At 40.6% G+C, this 14765-nt stretch overlaps 1 protein-coding gene across 2 annotated transcripts in view; it reads left to right on the top strand.

Annotated features, from left to right (window-relative positions):
- The window catches only part of AHCTF1 (AT-hook containing transcription factor 1), a 37245-nt gene extending 27784 nt beyond the window's left edge, over nt 1–9461 (top strand). For both annotated transcript variants that reach the window (XM_042019991.1, XM_042019992.1), the window contains 7 exons: nt 203–305; nt 1226–1332; nt 2510–2670; nt 3700–5500; nt 6269–6402; nt 6828–6934; nt 7441–9461. In XM_042019991.1, coding sequence (XP_041875925.1) covers nt 203–305; nt 1226–1332; nt 2510–2670; nt 3700–5500; nt 6269–6402; nt 6828–6934; nt 7441–7630 — 2603 coding nt within the window. In that variant the 3' untranslated portion in view covers nt 7631–9461. The remainder of the gene's footprint in view (nt 1–202; nt 306–1225; nt 1333–2509; nt 2671–3699; nt 5501–6268; nt 6403–6827; nt 6935–7440) is intronic.
- The last annotated feature ends 5304 nt before the right edge of the window (nt 9462–14765 follow it).

Genomic DNA, 14765 nt, shown 5'->3' on the forward strand with positions numbered 1-14765 from the left:
GAAATTGTGCATCATCAGGCTTCTTGTTCTACTGCAAAGAAGAACTCGGACCTTCTGTGCCTTTGAAGTCTTGGTAGCATTATTTTGCTAAATGCCTGTCCTAGATGAAATGCATAAAGGATCACTTTGAACTCATATGAGCAGTTTAAAAGAAGTGATGTTGAGTGGAATGGGGAAGTCATCCATCTCTTCGTTTTTGTAGGATTTGTGGAAGAATCAAATGCTACATGTCCTACCCTTCCTGAGGGTGATAAATCGGTGTTTAAAGCTGCTGAGGCTGCTACTTCAAGGGCTGGAAAAGAAGGGTGAGCTTATGAAGTAGATACATCTTTGGGTTCACACAACATTCAGCTGCTGGCTTTTCTGTGTTTGAAAACTGATTTTGACCTGGGATTAGTTCCTTCCTGTGTTCTTATATATAAGGGCCTGTCTATTCCATTCTGTCTCTGAGCAAAAGTAATCTGGCATGAATGTAATGCACACTGACTAGCTGTCAATTTGAGCCTTTTTTCTCAAATCATTGCAGATCCCAAAGTATGATGATAAAGACTCCATTCAAGAGTCTATACAGACCTTGTTACAGTTTGAGAGTTACTAAGCAGATACTGTGAACATAAGCCCTGTTTTTTTATGAAAATTGTGTAGTTAAAAATTAATCCTGAGATCCTGTAACTTCCGTGGGTTTCTTTTGGAGTTTGAATGCTTTCTGACAGTATTTTTTACACTTAATTTCTGTTTTCTGTATGTGCTCAATTAGCATCTATTTGTTTATGGAAAGGGAAGCCATTTCTCACCAGGTACTTTAAAAGCTGCAACTGCTTATTCATAAAGACAGGATGTCAGCAATGAGAGAACCCTTAATTTCAAGTGGTAACTTTCACCTGTACAGACTTTTGTTCGGTTGGTTCTGAACCTCTGTTATTGTAGTTGCCCGCTTTCTACAGAAGACAAATAATACATTATTCTGTAACACACATCTGTTATGTTATTAACTAGTGTTAGATAGCTGGAAAGAATGTCAAGTACGTGGTTCGTTGCATAAAGTGAGTTAGAAAGTGAATTACAAATTGAGTCACAAATTGATTATGTTGAAAGAATTTCTAATTTTTCTTGTATTTTTTCTGGTTTGAAACTTGAAGACTTTACAGTGAGCAAGTAACTTGTAAAGCTCTTAAAAGTTTGTTTTCAAGCTTTATGATGAATTTCTCTCTTTCTGTTCATGAAGTGAAACAGCCTACCAGGAGTCTGAAATGACCTCTTCATCAGAAGAAAAAGCCATACTGGTTGCAACAAATCCACAGCTCTCTGAATCCCCAGAGGCAGACAGTGAACGTATGTTGGAAATACTCTGTGTGTTAAAGTAGCAGAGCTCCTCAAGTGAAGTGTGTAGTTTTCCATACTGCTATAGGTGTCTCAGATTGAAATAGTAGTAGCATGTTACTGCTAACTTTCATTAAACTATAGAGAAAATACACTCCTTCAAGAAAGTCCTTGTAAAAAGTGCATAGTGAATCTTCTTGATCAAAATATTTAGATGCTGGTAGAACTCAAAGTATTACAAGGAAAGACCAGTATTTATTTCAATGTTGTACACCACTACCAATTTGTGTGCCATGGGATCTGCTGTTTGATTTACTATTTTAAAAGGTGATACATCCTCAGTATTCAGACTGAAGAAATTATCTACCATGTCTTTCCAGCCACATTTTCCTCTTTTATTTTCCATCTATGGACTTGGCAGCTGATTTTCTCCTCCTTCTTTCTTGCTGTGGGGCTGCATTCTTTAGCAGATCTGTAGTTGTTGCAGTTTAAACCCAGTCGACAACTAAGCCCCACACGGCCGCTCACTCATTTCCCATGGGTGAATGGGGGAGGGAATGGGAGAGCTAAAGGTGAGAAAACTCACGGTTGAGATAAAGACAGCTTAATAGGGAAAGCAAAAGTCTTGCATGCAAGTCAGGCAAAACAAGGAATTCATTCACCACTTTCCATTGTCAGGCAGGTGTTCAGCCATCTCCAGGAGAGCAGGAAGATGAGTCATGGGAAGACAAACACCATAACCCGAATGTCTCCTGCTTCTTCCTTCTTTGCCCTGCCTTTTGTCCTGAACATGATGCCATATTTTATGGGATGTCAGTTGGGGTCAGCTGTCCTGGCTGTGTCCCTTCCCATCTTCCTGTGCAGCCCCAGCCCACTCACTGCTGGCATGGTGTGAGAAGCAGAAAAGGCCTTGGCTCTGTGTAGGCTCTGCTTAGCAGTAACTAAAACTTCCCTGTTACCAACACTGCCTTCAGCACAAATCCAGAATACAGCAGTACCAGTTCCTATGAAGAAAATTAACTATCCCAGCCAAAACCAGCTCAATAGTTTTAGCTTTTGGAGAAAGCCCAATATATGTGGCAGGATGGAGAACCATATTGTTGGCTCTTGTTACCTCTTTTACTTCTTTTTGCTTAAACTTGTGTCATTTATGTAACAGTTAATGTAAAATTACATAAATCTCTTCTAGCTGTGATAAGTATCCTTGACAGTGAGGACAGGGTCAGTACTCCGTCTGAAAATCGCCTTGAGGGCAAGTGTGTGGATTTACCTGAAGAATGTAACCCTAAGGCAGCTGAAGTTGAAGAAGACCATGTTTCTAACAATCCTCCTAAAACTGAGGAAATTAATGTAAGTAAACTATTTTCCCATTTCCTACAAAATAGAAAACAGTTTGCAAATTGAGGACAGACCTGTTCTGACAATTAGGAGACAATAAAAAATGTGTCCATTTCTTGAGCTGCTTAACACAAGTTAAAACCTTGATGTTGTAAGGGCAGATATGTTTTTCTCTCCTGCATTTTCTGTTCCTATAACATGAATGGGATCTGTCTAAACTTAGGCATTTGACAGCAAACAAAACCAAAATAAATGCCTAAACTATTTTTTTAAATAGCTAGGCATTAATTTGATTTACTTGAATTCAAACTTTTTTATTTGACTTAAAAAAATAGTTTTAATGTTAATAAGAAAGTTACAGGAGTGCAGCTTCTTTGTACTGGAAATCATTTACCAAATGACAAAAAGATGTGGGAACCAAACTCCGAATTATTTAGGTGCTTAGGTCCTTTACTGTTTGTTCCTTCTTAACACAAACAGAATTTCCAGTAATGAGCTCATTTTGGTGTCAAGATACTTCTTCAAGAGATGGAGGTATTTAGAAAATGTGTTATCTCATGCAATCCAAGTGACTCCTTAAAGTGCAGTGTTGAGTTGTTGGATGCGATCCCTGGCCAGTCTAAGTGCTGCAGTCACAACTGTCATGACTGAGGCTTTAAGCAGTGGGGAGCCAATTGTATTTTACCCTGTCCGAGGCAGAGTGGGTCACTCTGGCTGTGGAGCAGTGCAGAGGGCACTGCATTGTGATGGTCACTGCTGGTTACATACACACCTTGTGTTGGAAAACTGCTGCCTGGTCATGGGCAGTGGGAAATGGTCAGTTCTGAACAGAAATACCAGAACCAGAGCCTGTGAACTGCACACAGGGACTGCTCTGATCTCTGTGCCTTAAACACACAAACTCTCATCTGTCGTACAAAATCACATTGTTTCACATTTGGGGTGATCTTAAGGGAAATGTCCTCAGTTTCATCTAGCTCGGTGTGAAATTAGTCTGTTTGGTAATGAGTGAAGTATTAACAGACTTTTTTTTAACTTTAGGTTATAGAAGATACCTCAGAACCAGCACCTGAAACATCTCCATATAGTGAACTAGATCCATCAAGCGATCTTCATTATAGCTATGAAAATATCGAGCAACAGTTTGCATGTGATTTTCCTGATAATAAAGATAGTGAATGTGATGCAGCTGAGGGAGATGGAGACCTTTTTCTATCTCAGAGTAATTTTACCTTAGTTTTGGAAGGAGAAGAAGGGGAAGCAGAGATGGGAGACCCTACATCAGTAGATGCTTCTAAACCAGATGAGACAACAACAGAAGAACAGGTCAACCCTGTGACCAATTTAGGAAATAATGAAAGCCAGGAACATGTTACAAACTCAGTGTCCACTGTAACTGGTGATCAGGAATCTCAAAATATTGCAGAGTCACTCCCATATGTGCCTGAACCTATTAAGGTTGCCATTGCTGAGAACTTACTGGATGTAATTAAAGACACAAGAAGTAAAGAATTTACATCTGAAGTTGTAGAACAATCTATTCATGAAACCATAGGTAAAAAGGTAACTAGATTCCAGAAGGCAAAAGCTCCCTTAACACCTGTGCTGGAAGCAGTGGGAGAGGAAACCAGCAGACATCATTATGGCATTGCTCCAAGAACACGCACAAGGGGACAGCTGAGTAGAAGTCCAGGTGTTCTGTCAGCAGGCACTCAGCAGCTGCTGAAGACAGACAGCCCAGCTCTGCTTGGACTGTCTCCTCGGAGGAGTACCAGGCGAACAAAAGAAGCGCCTGAGACTCCCAGTCTCCCATCAGAGGAAAATGCTCAAGAGGAGCAAACACCTGTGGCGCCTGTCACTCCTAGGAGAGGTAGGAAACCTAAAGTGTCAAATGCAGAAAAAACAGAAAGCAGCCATTCTGATGGACAAAATGTGTCTGACAGTATGCGGCCAGTTACTCCCAGAAGAGGACTAAGGAGAGCAAAGGAAGCTGCGCCTGAACTCCAAGAAGAGGCTACTACTGACGAAACGCCTCTTGCTGAAGGTAGCATTATTACTTCTTTCGCTTCCAAAAGGACTAAAGGAGGAAAAAGTTCAGCTGGAAATCCAGAAACTAGCAAGAGTGATACTGATCATAAGGTAAAAACAGCAGTCAGTCCCAGTAGAAGTGCAAGAAAATTGAAAAGCTTTAATTTACAGTTTACTGAAGATACTGTTAAGGATCAACAGGTGCAGCCTAGTGACCAACTCCTTTCACCTGTGCCAAGTAAAAGAGGCAGAAGAAGAAAGATTAGTTCATCAGAAGTTTCAGAAAATTCTGATCTTGATCTGTCTAAATCGTCGCTTCCTCAAACAGAATTTAAGCTTCCTGTCACACCTAGAAGAAGTGCTAGGAAGGCAGCACGAAACCTCTTGGCAGACCCAGAGTCTACCTCTGCTCAGGAAGACACACATTCAGGTGAGAAAGTAGAAGTCCTTGATACTCCTAAGAGAAGAACTAGAAGAGTGCCACATGAGAATCCAGAAAAAGTGGATACTCACGAGCAAGCACCTGCAGAGCCAAGCGAGGAGCCAACCACACCTAGGACTACGGTAAGGACAGGACGTCGGGGCAGGAAGAGGCGATCAATGTCCGAGGAGACCTCCCAGGGACCTGGTGGCAGTCCTTTGCTGCTCGAAGACATAAACCCCTCAGGACATGATCAGACATCAAGAGCTCTGACAGATCGTGTTACAAGAACCAGATCCCGCAGAACTGCCATCCATCAGAAACTGTCTGCTGAGGAAAATGAGGCTTTCCTTTTCTCTCCTCCTCTCACAAAGCTGACTAAGAAATTTGAAGGTAGGTGCATTATGTTTATATGCAAAATAGGGCATATTTCCTCTTTTTTAAACCACAGAAAACAAACTGCGAGGATGGCTACAAGTATTGTAAAGAATGGAAGCATGCAAAAGAAAAAATTTGCCAAGAGGCAATTCATCTTTTGGCTGAACTCTGTGTGACTGCCTGCTTAGTTCTGGTAGAAACAGATTATGAAGCCAGTCTAAGCAGTGAAATTAAACTTAGCTATATTTTTGTGAGGAACCTAATTTCTATCAGATTTTGAAAACCAGAGATTATTTGTGAATATGCCATCCCTTCCCTCCGCAAAGGAGAAATAAAGGATGTGTGCTTCCAAATTCTGTTCAGTTTTCAAGTTCAGATGAGCTGCATCTTGCAACAAACTATACATCTGTTTAATTATGTGATTATTTTTCATGGGTGTATATTTCGTCAGTGAAATCAGTGTACACAGTAGTCTTTTAATCAGAATACATGATAAATTTTTTTGAGATGTTTAAGGACTGTTGATGCCTCTGGAGTATAGTATCTTTGATTTGGTAAGTGCAGGTAAAATCACTACACTGGCTTAGTTTTGTTTCACTATTTATGGTAAAAGAAAAGAAGAGGCAGTTACTAGGGGGAAAATGCCTTTGCATGAGGTGTTTATAAAGCTGATTGGACCTTTATTTCAGGAAGCTATTGTGCTCTTATTTGTCAGCTGTAATTTAGTATTACTGTCCCTCATGTATAACCTGTGTGCATGCTAACACTGCATTGTCATTACAGGTGGAAAAACAGACCATCCTGTGCAATTTAACGATTTAGACCCGGATTTGTCTTCTCAATTTGTCTTTTCACCCCCTCTTTTGAGGTCAAGGAGAAAAACTGTAGCTAGCATTTCCCGGATTGTGAAAGAAGCAGTAAGTAAAAACTCCAGTTGTCCCATGTTCTTGATTTTAATTCTGTACCTTTTTTGAGATCATGCTTTGCCTTTTTCGTTGGAAACATATCTAAAAAGAGCTTCAAATGAATCAGCTAAAATTTGTTTTTCTTCATGAAAACTAGCTACAAAAGTCAGTTTTGAATCTATGTAATTCAAGAATTGATAAATACTGTTTTGCCTTTAACAAAAGGCACAGTGGCTTTCTTTAAACTTACTTGGTATGTCATCTGTTAATTTCAGAGTTTGAACTTTTGGAATGGTAAAATAATTTGATGTGGAAGGTTTGTTTTTGCACATGCTTTGGGATGTAACTTTGGCATGATTTCTTAATGAAAAAACATTATTATTCTGTAGAATTGTAAGAACTTGTTCATGGGTAACATTTTTGTTGCCTTAATGTAGGAGGTTCCAGCTAAAGAGGAAGAGGATACCAAATCCATAGAGTCTGGGGGAAAGCAAAAATTGAAGAGAGGTAGAACTCCAAAATCAAAAATGAAGAAAGCAAGCAAGTATGAAATAAGTTTTGAACAGTTATTTGCATTTCTTAATGTGATGGTGATTCACCTGTTGAGCACCTAACTACTTCTTCCTCACTTGGCTGTGCAGGTCTTCTCTCATTCTATCAGACTGTCCAGCTTGCTGGTCTAATAGGCACCTTTTCCCCATTTAAGGGTTTGGTTTTCTAATGGAAACAGAAGAGGGAGGGGATAGAAAAGGGCAGGTGGATACTTACTGCAAGTGGTGACATTGCAATGCTCTTAACATTATCTTACTACACCTTGTGAAACCCCACTCTTCCAGTTTAGTTTCTCATACAAGGCCGGGAAGTGGCCAGACGATGAGTAAAGGGAATAAAAACAAAACAAATCTTATTTATGTGCCTTTTCTGCCTTAATTCTATCTACAAAGAAGCCCATGTGTTTTTCTTGGGAACTGATTTTGTAATGCCAGTTTTTTCCTCGATTAAATACTGTTTGTAATGAGTAATTGATTTGATGCCTATCCTTCTTTTCAGAACCACAAAAGAAAGTTCTTGGTCACCTCCACCAGTGGAAATAAAATTCATCTCTCCTTTTGGAAGTCCAGTGGATGGAACAAAAACAAAACAGAAGGAAACTACAGATGCAGCAGGGAAGACCCTAAGAAAGAACAAAAAGAGACTGTCTAATTTTCCAAAGCCAGTTGTGCGCCGGAAGATGCTGTAACTGTTTTTTTAAGTTTATAATGTACACCACTGTTTGTAAAGTCATCAAAATTGTGTGAATTAGTAAAAAGAAGAAAAATCATCTAATTTGGAAGAGATAATTTATATAAATTATTGTAAAATTTCATAAAAAAATGGTCTTCAGTAAGTAACTCCATATGGAGTGTGATTTCCTCAGTCAATGCAGTTTTCTATTTTATATTAAGACTTCATACATTTATATAATATGTAAATACAGGTTATTTTAGGAATGTTAAATAAAAATGTATACTTCCCAATGTGCTTACTGTCTGATAGCTTTTTGAGGGAATATTGGGTTGAATGACCTGTATTGCTCAGAACTTTGTTGTTTTGCGGGAGTTACAGACTCTCAAAAGTGATTCCAAATGCTTTTTAAAAGTTTGTTTAGAATTCCTGTAACAAGTAAACATTTTAAATATACTAGTTTTAATTTTAAAATTATGTTTTACCTTCTGGGACAAATAATTGGACTTAAAATACAAACTGGTAATTCCTTACATTCACAGTTAAGTTGTACTGTATTGAAGTCAGAATGTAAACAATTGTGTTTTAAGCTGTGCAATATTTTTTTTTGTATTTTCTTAAACTTTGGGAAAGCTGCTCTTCAGTTCATAAAACCAGATCACACCTCAGATGTGTCATTTTTTCTTAAAATTTGTTGTCAGCAAAAAGTTAACTGTACAGATGGTGTGATGCTTACAATAGCATATCAGATTTAAAAGGATACTACCCAGATACTTCGGAATTTGAGCCAAAATTATTTTCTTAATATGACTTCTACTATAATTTCAATACTTATTGTCTGTAAACATGCTTTGCAGTATTTGAAGCCTGCATATCACAGCACTGAAAACCTGATGGTGAAGCTAATGTAATAGCCTGAAAAAGGTACAAAAATGTACAGAAATCTTAGTTACAAACCGTATTTTTGAATAATTATTTCATTAACAGTCTTGGGTTAAGGAGTATATGTCCCTATAAAGTTTCAATTTGTATAAATAAAGTCACAAACCTATTCTTTTAAAAGCAGACATGGAAGTACTATTTTGATGTGCAGTCTTTTAGACAACGGATTATTTTTCTGTATGTTAATTTATATATGGATGCAACTTTGAAGACTACAGAACGGTGGAACCTGATATTAAACTTTTCCATTAGTAAAAACTACTACAGTTATTTTAAGACATAATTTATTTATTAACTAACAGCTTGTACATAGTGAATGAATGTATTCATAACAGACTAAGCTTGTGAAAGAAGATTGTTCTGGGGCTGTGATTTTTCTATCTCAGAACAGATCATTCTAGAGAAGCAATTGCATGCACTTGGATATTTTTCTCCTTGGGGAAGTATTCATTACTGAAAGAAAGCCTAAAAAAAAGTCAGATGTTTAAAATGTGGAAGTGGCAGTTTGACTGAGACCTTTGAGTCAAGTTAGTAATCATTTTCTCTGTATATTTTGTACTTGAATGACTATAAATACAGTCAAAGAGGAAAGGGGAGGGAAGTTCTAGCAATATTATTTTATATTCACATTGCACAGAAGTGCAGTGCATAGCTCAGAAAATGGGGTAAAAGGTCAGATTTTCAAAACTGAAATAGAATACAGATGGCACATCTGATTGTTTTTTGTAGTGTGCAAGAATATTTGTAAAATACTTTGATTATTGTCAAATGGAACTGACTGACGAAATGCTAGTAAGGATTGCTTAATAGGGTTTTAACACATTTCTGTCATTTATACTTATATGTGTATATTTTTTGGTATGAAAATTAATTGGAACAAATGAAAATACAGCATTAGCTGATTTATTAATTTTTAGTGTCTATTTTATTTACACCTCAGCTAAAATATCCTCATTTGGCTGTGCTTAAGAAGAAAGCAAGCAATAGCAATAAAAGACAATTGGCATTGTCATATAGATTCAATAACTTCCTAAAGGTTTGCAATTTTCTAGTAATTTTTTTACTTAAAAGGAGTTTTGATTACATGTTAAAATGTTTTACTCTTTTCTTCCCCTTTTTTGTAACTTGGATTCAGTGCATAGTTCTCCAGTCTGACCAGATTCCCCAAGGAGCAGTTTAAAAAGGAATGTGAGCATAATGTGTAAGCAGGAGTGGGAGCTGAGAAATTTAAAGGACACAGAAGGAAATGGAAGCAAAACCAGACACTGTGACTTTCTGTTTAGAGCCTGAGAAAAGCAAGAAGCTGGAGAACAGTGTTAAGGCACGAACTCTGTCATCCTCAGTCAAGGATGGGTTTATAATGAAGTGAAGAAAATAGATTTTATGTGGGTGCTTTCTGTGTAGGCTTGCTACACGTGTGAAGGATGAGTGGAAAAGATGATTTGCAGCTGTTTGCACATGTATCTGAGAGGGAGAGAATTGTAGTGGCAGGGAAGGACAGGAGGGGCCTGTCAGAGGAGGTGGGATGTATCATGGATGGATGCAGGAGGCTGTAAGGGCATAGAGCTGCAATTTTCTTGAAAACAAGATGGGAATTTCACAGGAACTACAGCTCATCACTAAATAGAACATCCTGAAGCTTTTCTATAGGAAAGTAATTGCTTGAAGGGTGTATGTTTTTATCCCCTAAAGAAAGGTTAGAATTTCTCAGGAGTGTAGTCACGTATCTGCTTTAATCCACTGTTGGATGGCCAAAAGCTGAAGCTGGATTGTGCATCTGTACCTCTGGAAGGTTGAAGGCCTTGGGACAGCCAGAATCTTACCTTTCAGAAAGAGTAACATGGGGTGTAATGGCAGGTTTTATTTCCAGGAAACACACAGGAGGATATTAGTGATGGGAGTATCAACAACATTAAGGACTGTTGTATTTTGTATTTTGTAAAGAAAAGAAAGGTCACAGTGGAAATGGTTCTCTTGAGTTACTTCAGAGGGTTAACATAAATACTCCTAAGACTTGTTTTTCTTCAATTGTTAGCTAAGGCTGATGAAAGTATTCATTCCAGGTTATAACACAAAGGAGATTTAAACCTATTTTACTTTCAATAGCCACTCAGTGCTTGAAGCGCCAATTGATTCACATTGACTTTATTTGCCTTAATATTTGTACATGTCCAGTGTGCAAGTAAGGGCACAGATAACTATTTTAATCCCCCACCAGAACTTCCTCTCATGGAAGACTACTCTCAGGGTTGTCAGTGCAATGGATTTATTTGCTGCAATTTCATTACTTCCCATGTAACTAATAATATAGCAAAGTTGTTGATTTCTGGTGGGGAAAAAAGCTACAGGCAGAAACCAATCTACAGGTTCTCATGAATAGTTGGACAATGCTTGCCACCAATTAGTCTAGGCCAGTCTGAAAATACTGAAATAATAGAATTTTAGGCAATAGGACAGTGTTTGTTTCTTTTGTTCATACTTTTGTCTTCTGTGCAAGCTTCTGAGTTTCTGTTCCAGGAATGCTTTTTTCACCAAAGTAGTCATGATGAGTCTCTTTGATATGCTTGAAGATAAACGTTCTGTGGTTCCTGTTGAATTAAAGCTGTTGCCAAAATAAAATGCATTTTCCAGCACTGGGCTGTGTGCATGACCAATATGTGAGGTAGAGGGAAAACTGCAAATTATGGTTACTGATGTGTCCGTTTGTTCAGGTCAGTTTCTCCTTGACTGTGTCGTGACTCAAGAGCAGGCTCATCCCACGGCAGTCATTGATGTGCTGTGCAGAACTTGGTTTAAATCGGAACTGAAACATCAATTAGTAGTGCATGACTGCTTGCCTGTATTTTGATACTACAGCTGGGATTGTAGTAACAGTAAGAGAAGGATGCAGGAGATGGGGGTGTGATTTCTGTGAAAACCAACAGCACCACCATCTATGACCACAGGCTTCCATTGCACAGGAAAACCTTTGCTTTTGATCTGACCTGTTGCAGCTTCTGACCATGGTGTCTTCCTTAAAGGACAAGAACAGTGTACTCATCTCAGCAGGACCCAACAGTTACACAGGCCAGGTAAGATTTTATTCAAAGAAGCAACTAAAATCAGTTTTTGCTAATACACTGTTGTAGAACAGTCAGGTTTTTTTATCTCTGCTTACTAACATTCACTTCAGTGTAAGGCACATGTCTGGTGGTGGTTTGAAGTGTTACGTAGTGTCACTTACACTTCTGTCATCCTGGAACTCTGCTGCTTTCGAGCATGTTTACAAATCTTGCTTCCTAATTTGAACTGTTAAGTGGGGCGCTCCTACTGAACAGCAGTTTGCACACCTATGAAGAGGATGCACTTGGTTGTTCTTTTAGAGAGGGATCTTGTGTGGTCTTGGGCAAGGAGTGCTGGAGGACACCTGGCCAGGCTGCAATGCAGCTCTGCTGGCATAGAGTCAGACCAGCCCAGGGAAGAGCTACTTGACGATGATCAGTTATGGTGCAAGCAGAGGCCTGGCACCTCTTGTGTGCAAAGAGCTCTTCAAAATTGCACAACACTGGAAAAAGAACAAGTAATACAGGATTTGCACAAAGTGTCATTTATTTCCAAGACCTTTCCAGGTTGTACTGTAAAGGACACGGTTGCTTTCAAATTGGCAAAAACAGTTGCTCCATATACTCAGTTTCTAAGAGTACAAGACATAGTGAATCCTATAAACTAGTGTTGAACAAAATGTTGATGTATTAGAACTAGATTTACAGATAAACCTTAAAATAATTTTGTTTAAGTTAGTGAATTTATTATAGCCAAGCTTAACATTTGATGTCAGTGCCTGCCTAAGTAGTGGCAGGATGTTACAAATCTGCTAACCCAGGGCATCTTCCTTCCTGCCCCAGGAGCCTGTCCTGGTGCAGTCCATACCTTGGGGTGTTTCTGTCCCAGACCCATGGATGTGGGTGCTGCTTTCCCCATGGCAGGTTCAGTGGGTAGCGAGGCTGAACATGCACCATGCACAGGCATGACAAGAGCACGTGTGGCTCTGCAGGCTGCTGGAGACAGGGCTGTGCCTCTAACACCTGCCTTCGAGCACTGTGGCAACTCACCATAATTCCCCTCCCTCGCCTGTAGGTTCCCACCCCACCATGTCTACAGAGCTCCAGAAGATCAGCACAGCTTCAAGCCTGGCAGTTTTTCTGTGCCCCCACCCTGGGCTGCCTCCCTGACCTCTGGCTGAGACACTGAATCGTCCCAGAGACAGGTTTTCCTCCTGTTCACTGGCTAGCCCACCTGAAGTCTGCTAGCAATTTATATATGCACATCTGGCTAGGGAAGAATGCAACCACCCGTAACTGTGGTCTCCAGCCCAGCTTCTGGCGCTGAGACCATCCATCACTTGCTGACACTGCAGACCTGGACCTGAGGTCACCTGGGACCTGACTTTGGTTGCTGACACTCACACAATGACCTGTGGTCCCACCAGTTGCTGGCACTGGGACCCTTGTATGATCTGAACACTATAATGTAGCGCATGTTCTCACACAGACTCACAGGATCACTGAAGTCCAGCTCCTGGCCCTGCACAGCACCATCCCCGAGAGTCACACTGTGTGCCCAAGTGCATTGTCCATTTCTTGAGCTCTGTCAGGCTGGTGCTGTGACCACTTCCCTGGGGAGCCTGTTCCAGTGCCCAGCCACCCTCTGGGTGAAGAGCCTGTTCCTAATATTCCTAATATCCACCCTAAACCTCCCCTGACACAGCTTCAGGCCTTTCCCTCTGGCCCTGTCACTGGTAAGCAGAGAGCAGAGATCAGTGCCTGCCCCTCCTCTTCCCCTCATGAGGAAGTTGTGACTGCAATGAGGTCTGCCCTCAGTCTCCTCTCCTCCAGGCTGAACAGACCAGGTGCCCTCAGCCACTCCTCCATACAGCTACCCCCCTAGACCCTTTACCATCTTCGTTGCCCTCCTTTGGATGGTCTCTAATAGTTTAATGTCTGTCTTACAGCGTGTCTCCCAAACCCGCAGGGTATCCTTCTGCAGGTGATGGATACGTTGTTTCTGGAGGCAGCCAACACGACCTCTCCTCAGGGCACGCCCGGCCGGTAGAGGCTGAACTGCGCCCTGCAGTGCCTGACAACAACATGGCTGCTGCTTAGCCAGGCAGGGCCGTGTCTGCGGGAGGCCTGGGCGATGACAGCCAAGGACTGCGTGACTTGCTGCTCTGGGAATTAAGGTGTCACGTACAGTTTTGGAGAAACAGTGGTGACAGGCGTTTCCTGCTGTGACACTGTTTTACTGGTGTGGTGGGGAGAATAGAATCCTTAAGTAGTTAGGAGAGAGTCACCGACCACCAGGGCCTGTTGCATGGGTTGCAGGTGTTTCTGCAGTTGATCTTGTCAGCTTGCTGGCTGTAAAAGCCTGTTGGAGAGTAACATGTTCCAAACCCATCTGGATACAGGCTTGGGCAGCCTGCTGTAGGTGGCGGCTTGAGCAGCAGGGCAGTCAGACAAGATGACTGCCAGTGGTTCCAGAAGGCCTTTCTAGAATTTCGTTACGAACCCAAGATTCTAGAACTTGAGCTGGGAGGGACAAGCAGTGAAATACCACTCTGCGGAGTTCTGTACTGAGACCCTTGGCACCTATGTCTCTCTGTCCGGGTAAAGCAAGCAATGTAGAGACAAGATTGGCACAGCACAGGCTTCAGGAACTTTTGCTTGCTCAGCTATCTTAGACAGACTGCAGCTCTTGGATGAAAGTAGAGTTGTGTCAGACAAGAACCACAGCAGATAGCTGGGTAAATTTGCTCTAATGTCCAATTCTGATCTGTGTTAGTTTTGTTTGTTTTCTCACTTAAAAGGAAGTCAGATCTTTGGTCTGCGTCTGATACAGAATCTTAGCTGTTGGGGCTATTGGGATAGAGTGCTGAAATCCTTTCTACTTCTCATTTTCTGCTATAGGTTTGTGCTTCCTGGAGAGCACAAACTTTTTGAAATACGATTTTTCTGAGATCACAGCTTGCTAACCTGGATGAGTAGACCTGAACTCAGTGTGTTGTTCTCTTTCCTACTATTTATCTTGTCCATCCCTGTGTCACTTTTTGTTGATCTCAGAGGCATCAGAAAAGCACAAGATTCTCCTTTTGCTCTGCTGTGAGATGAAAAACTGTCCTGAGTTCCATTTTTTTTAAGCAGAAAGAGCTACAGATGATGTATAGGAGATTTGTC

The sequence above is a fragment of the Corvus kubaryi genome, unplaced genomic scaffold, assembly GCF_017639235.1.
Source record: "Corvus kubaryi isolate FWS band 111438036 unplaced genomic scaffold, C.kubaryi_AGA036_p1.0 36626, whole genome shotgun sequence".
NCBI lineage: Eukaryota > Metazoa > Chordata > Aves > Passeriformes > Corvidae > Corvus > Corvus kubaryi.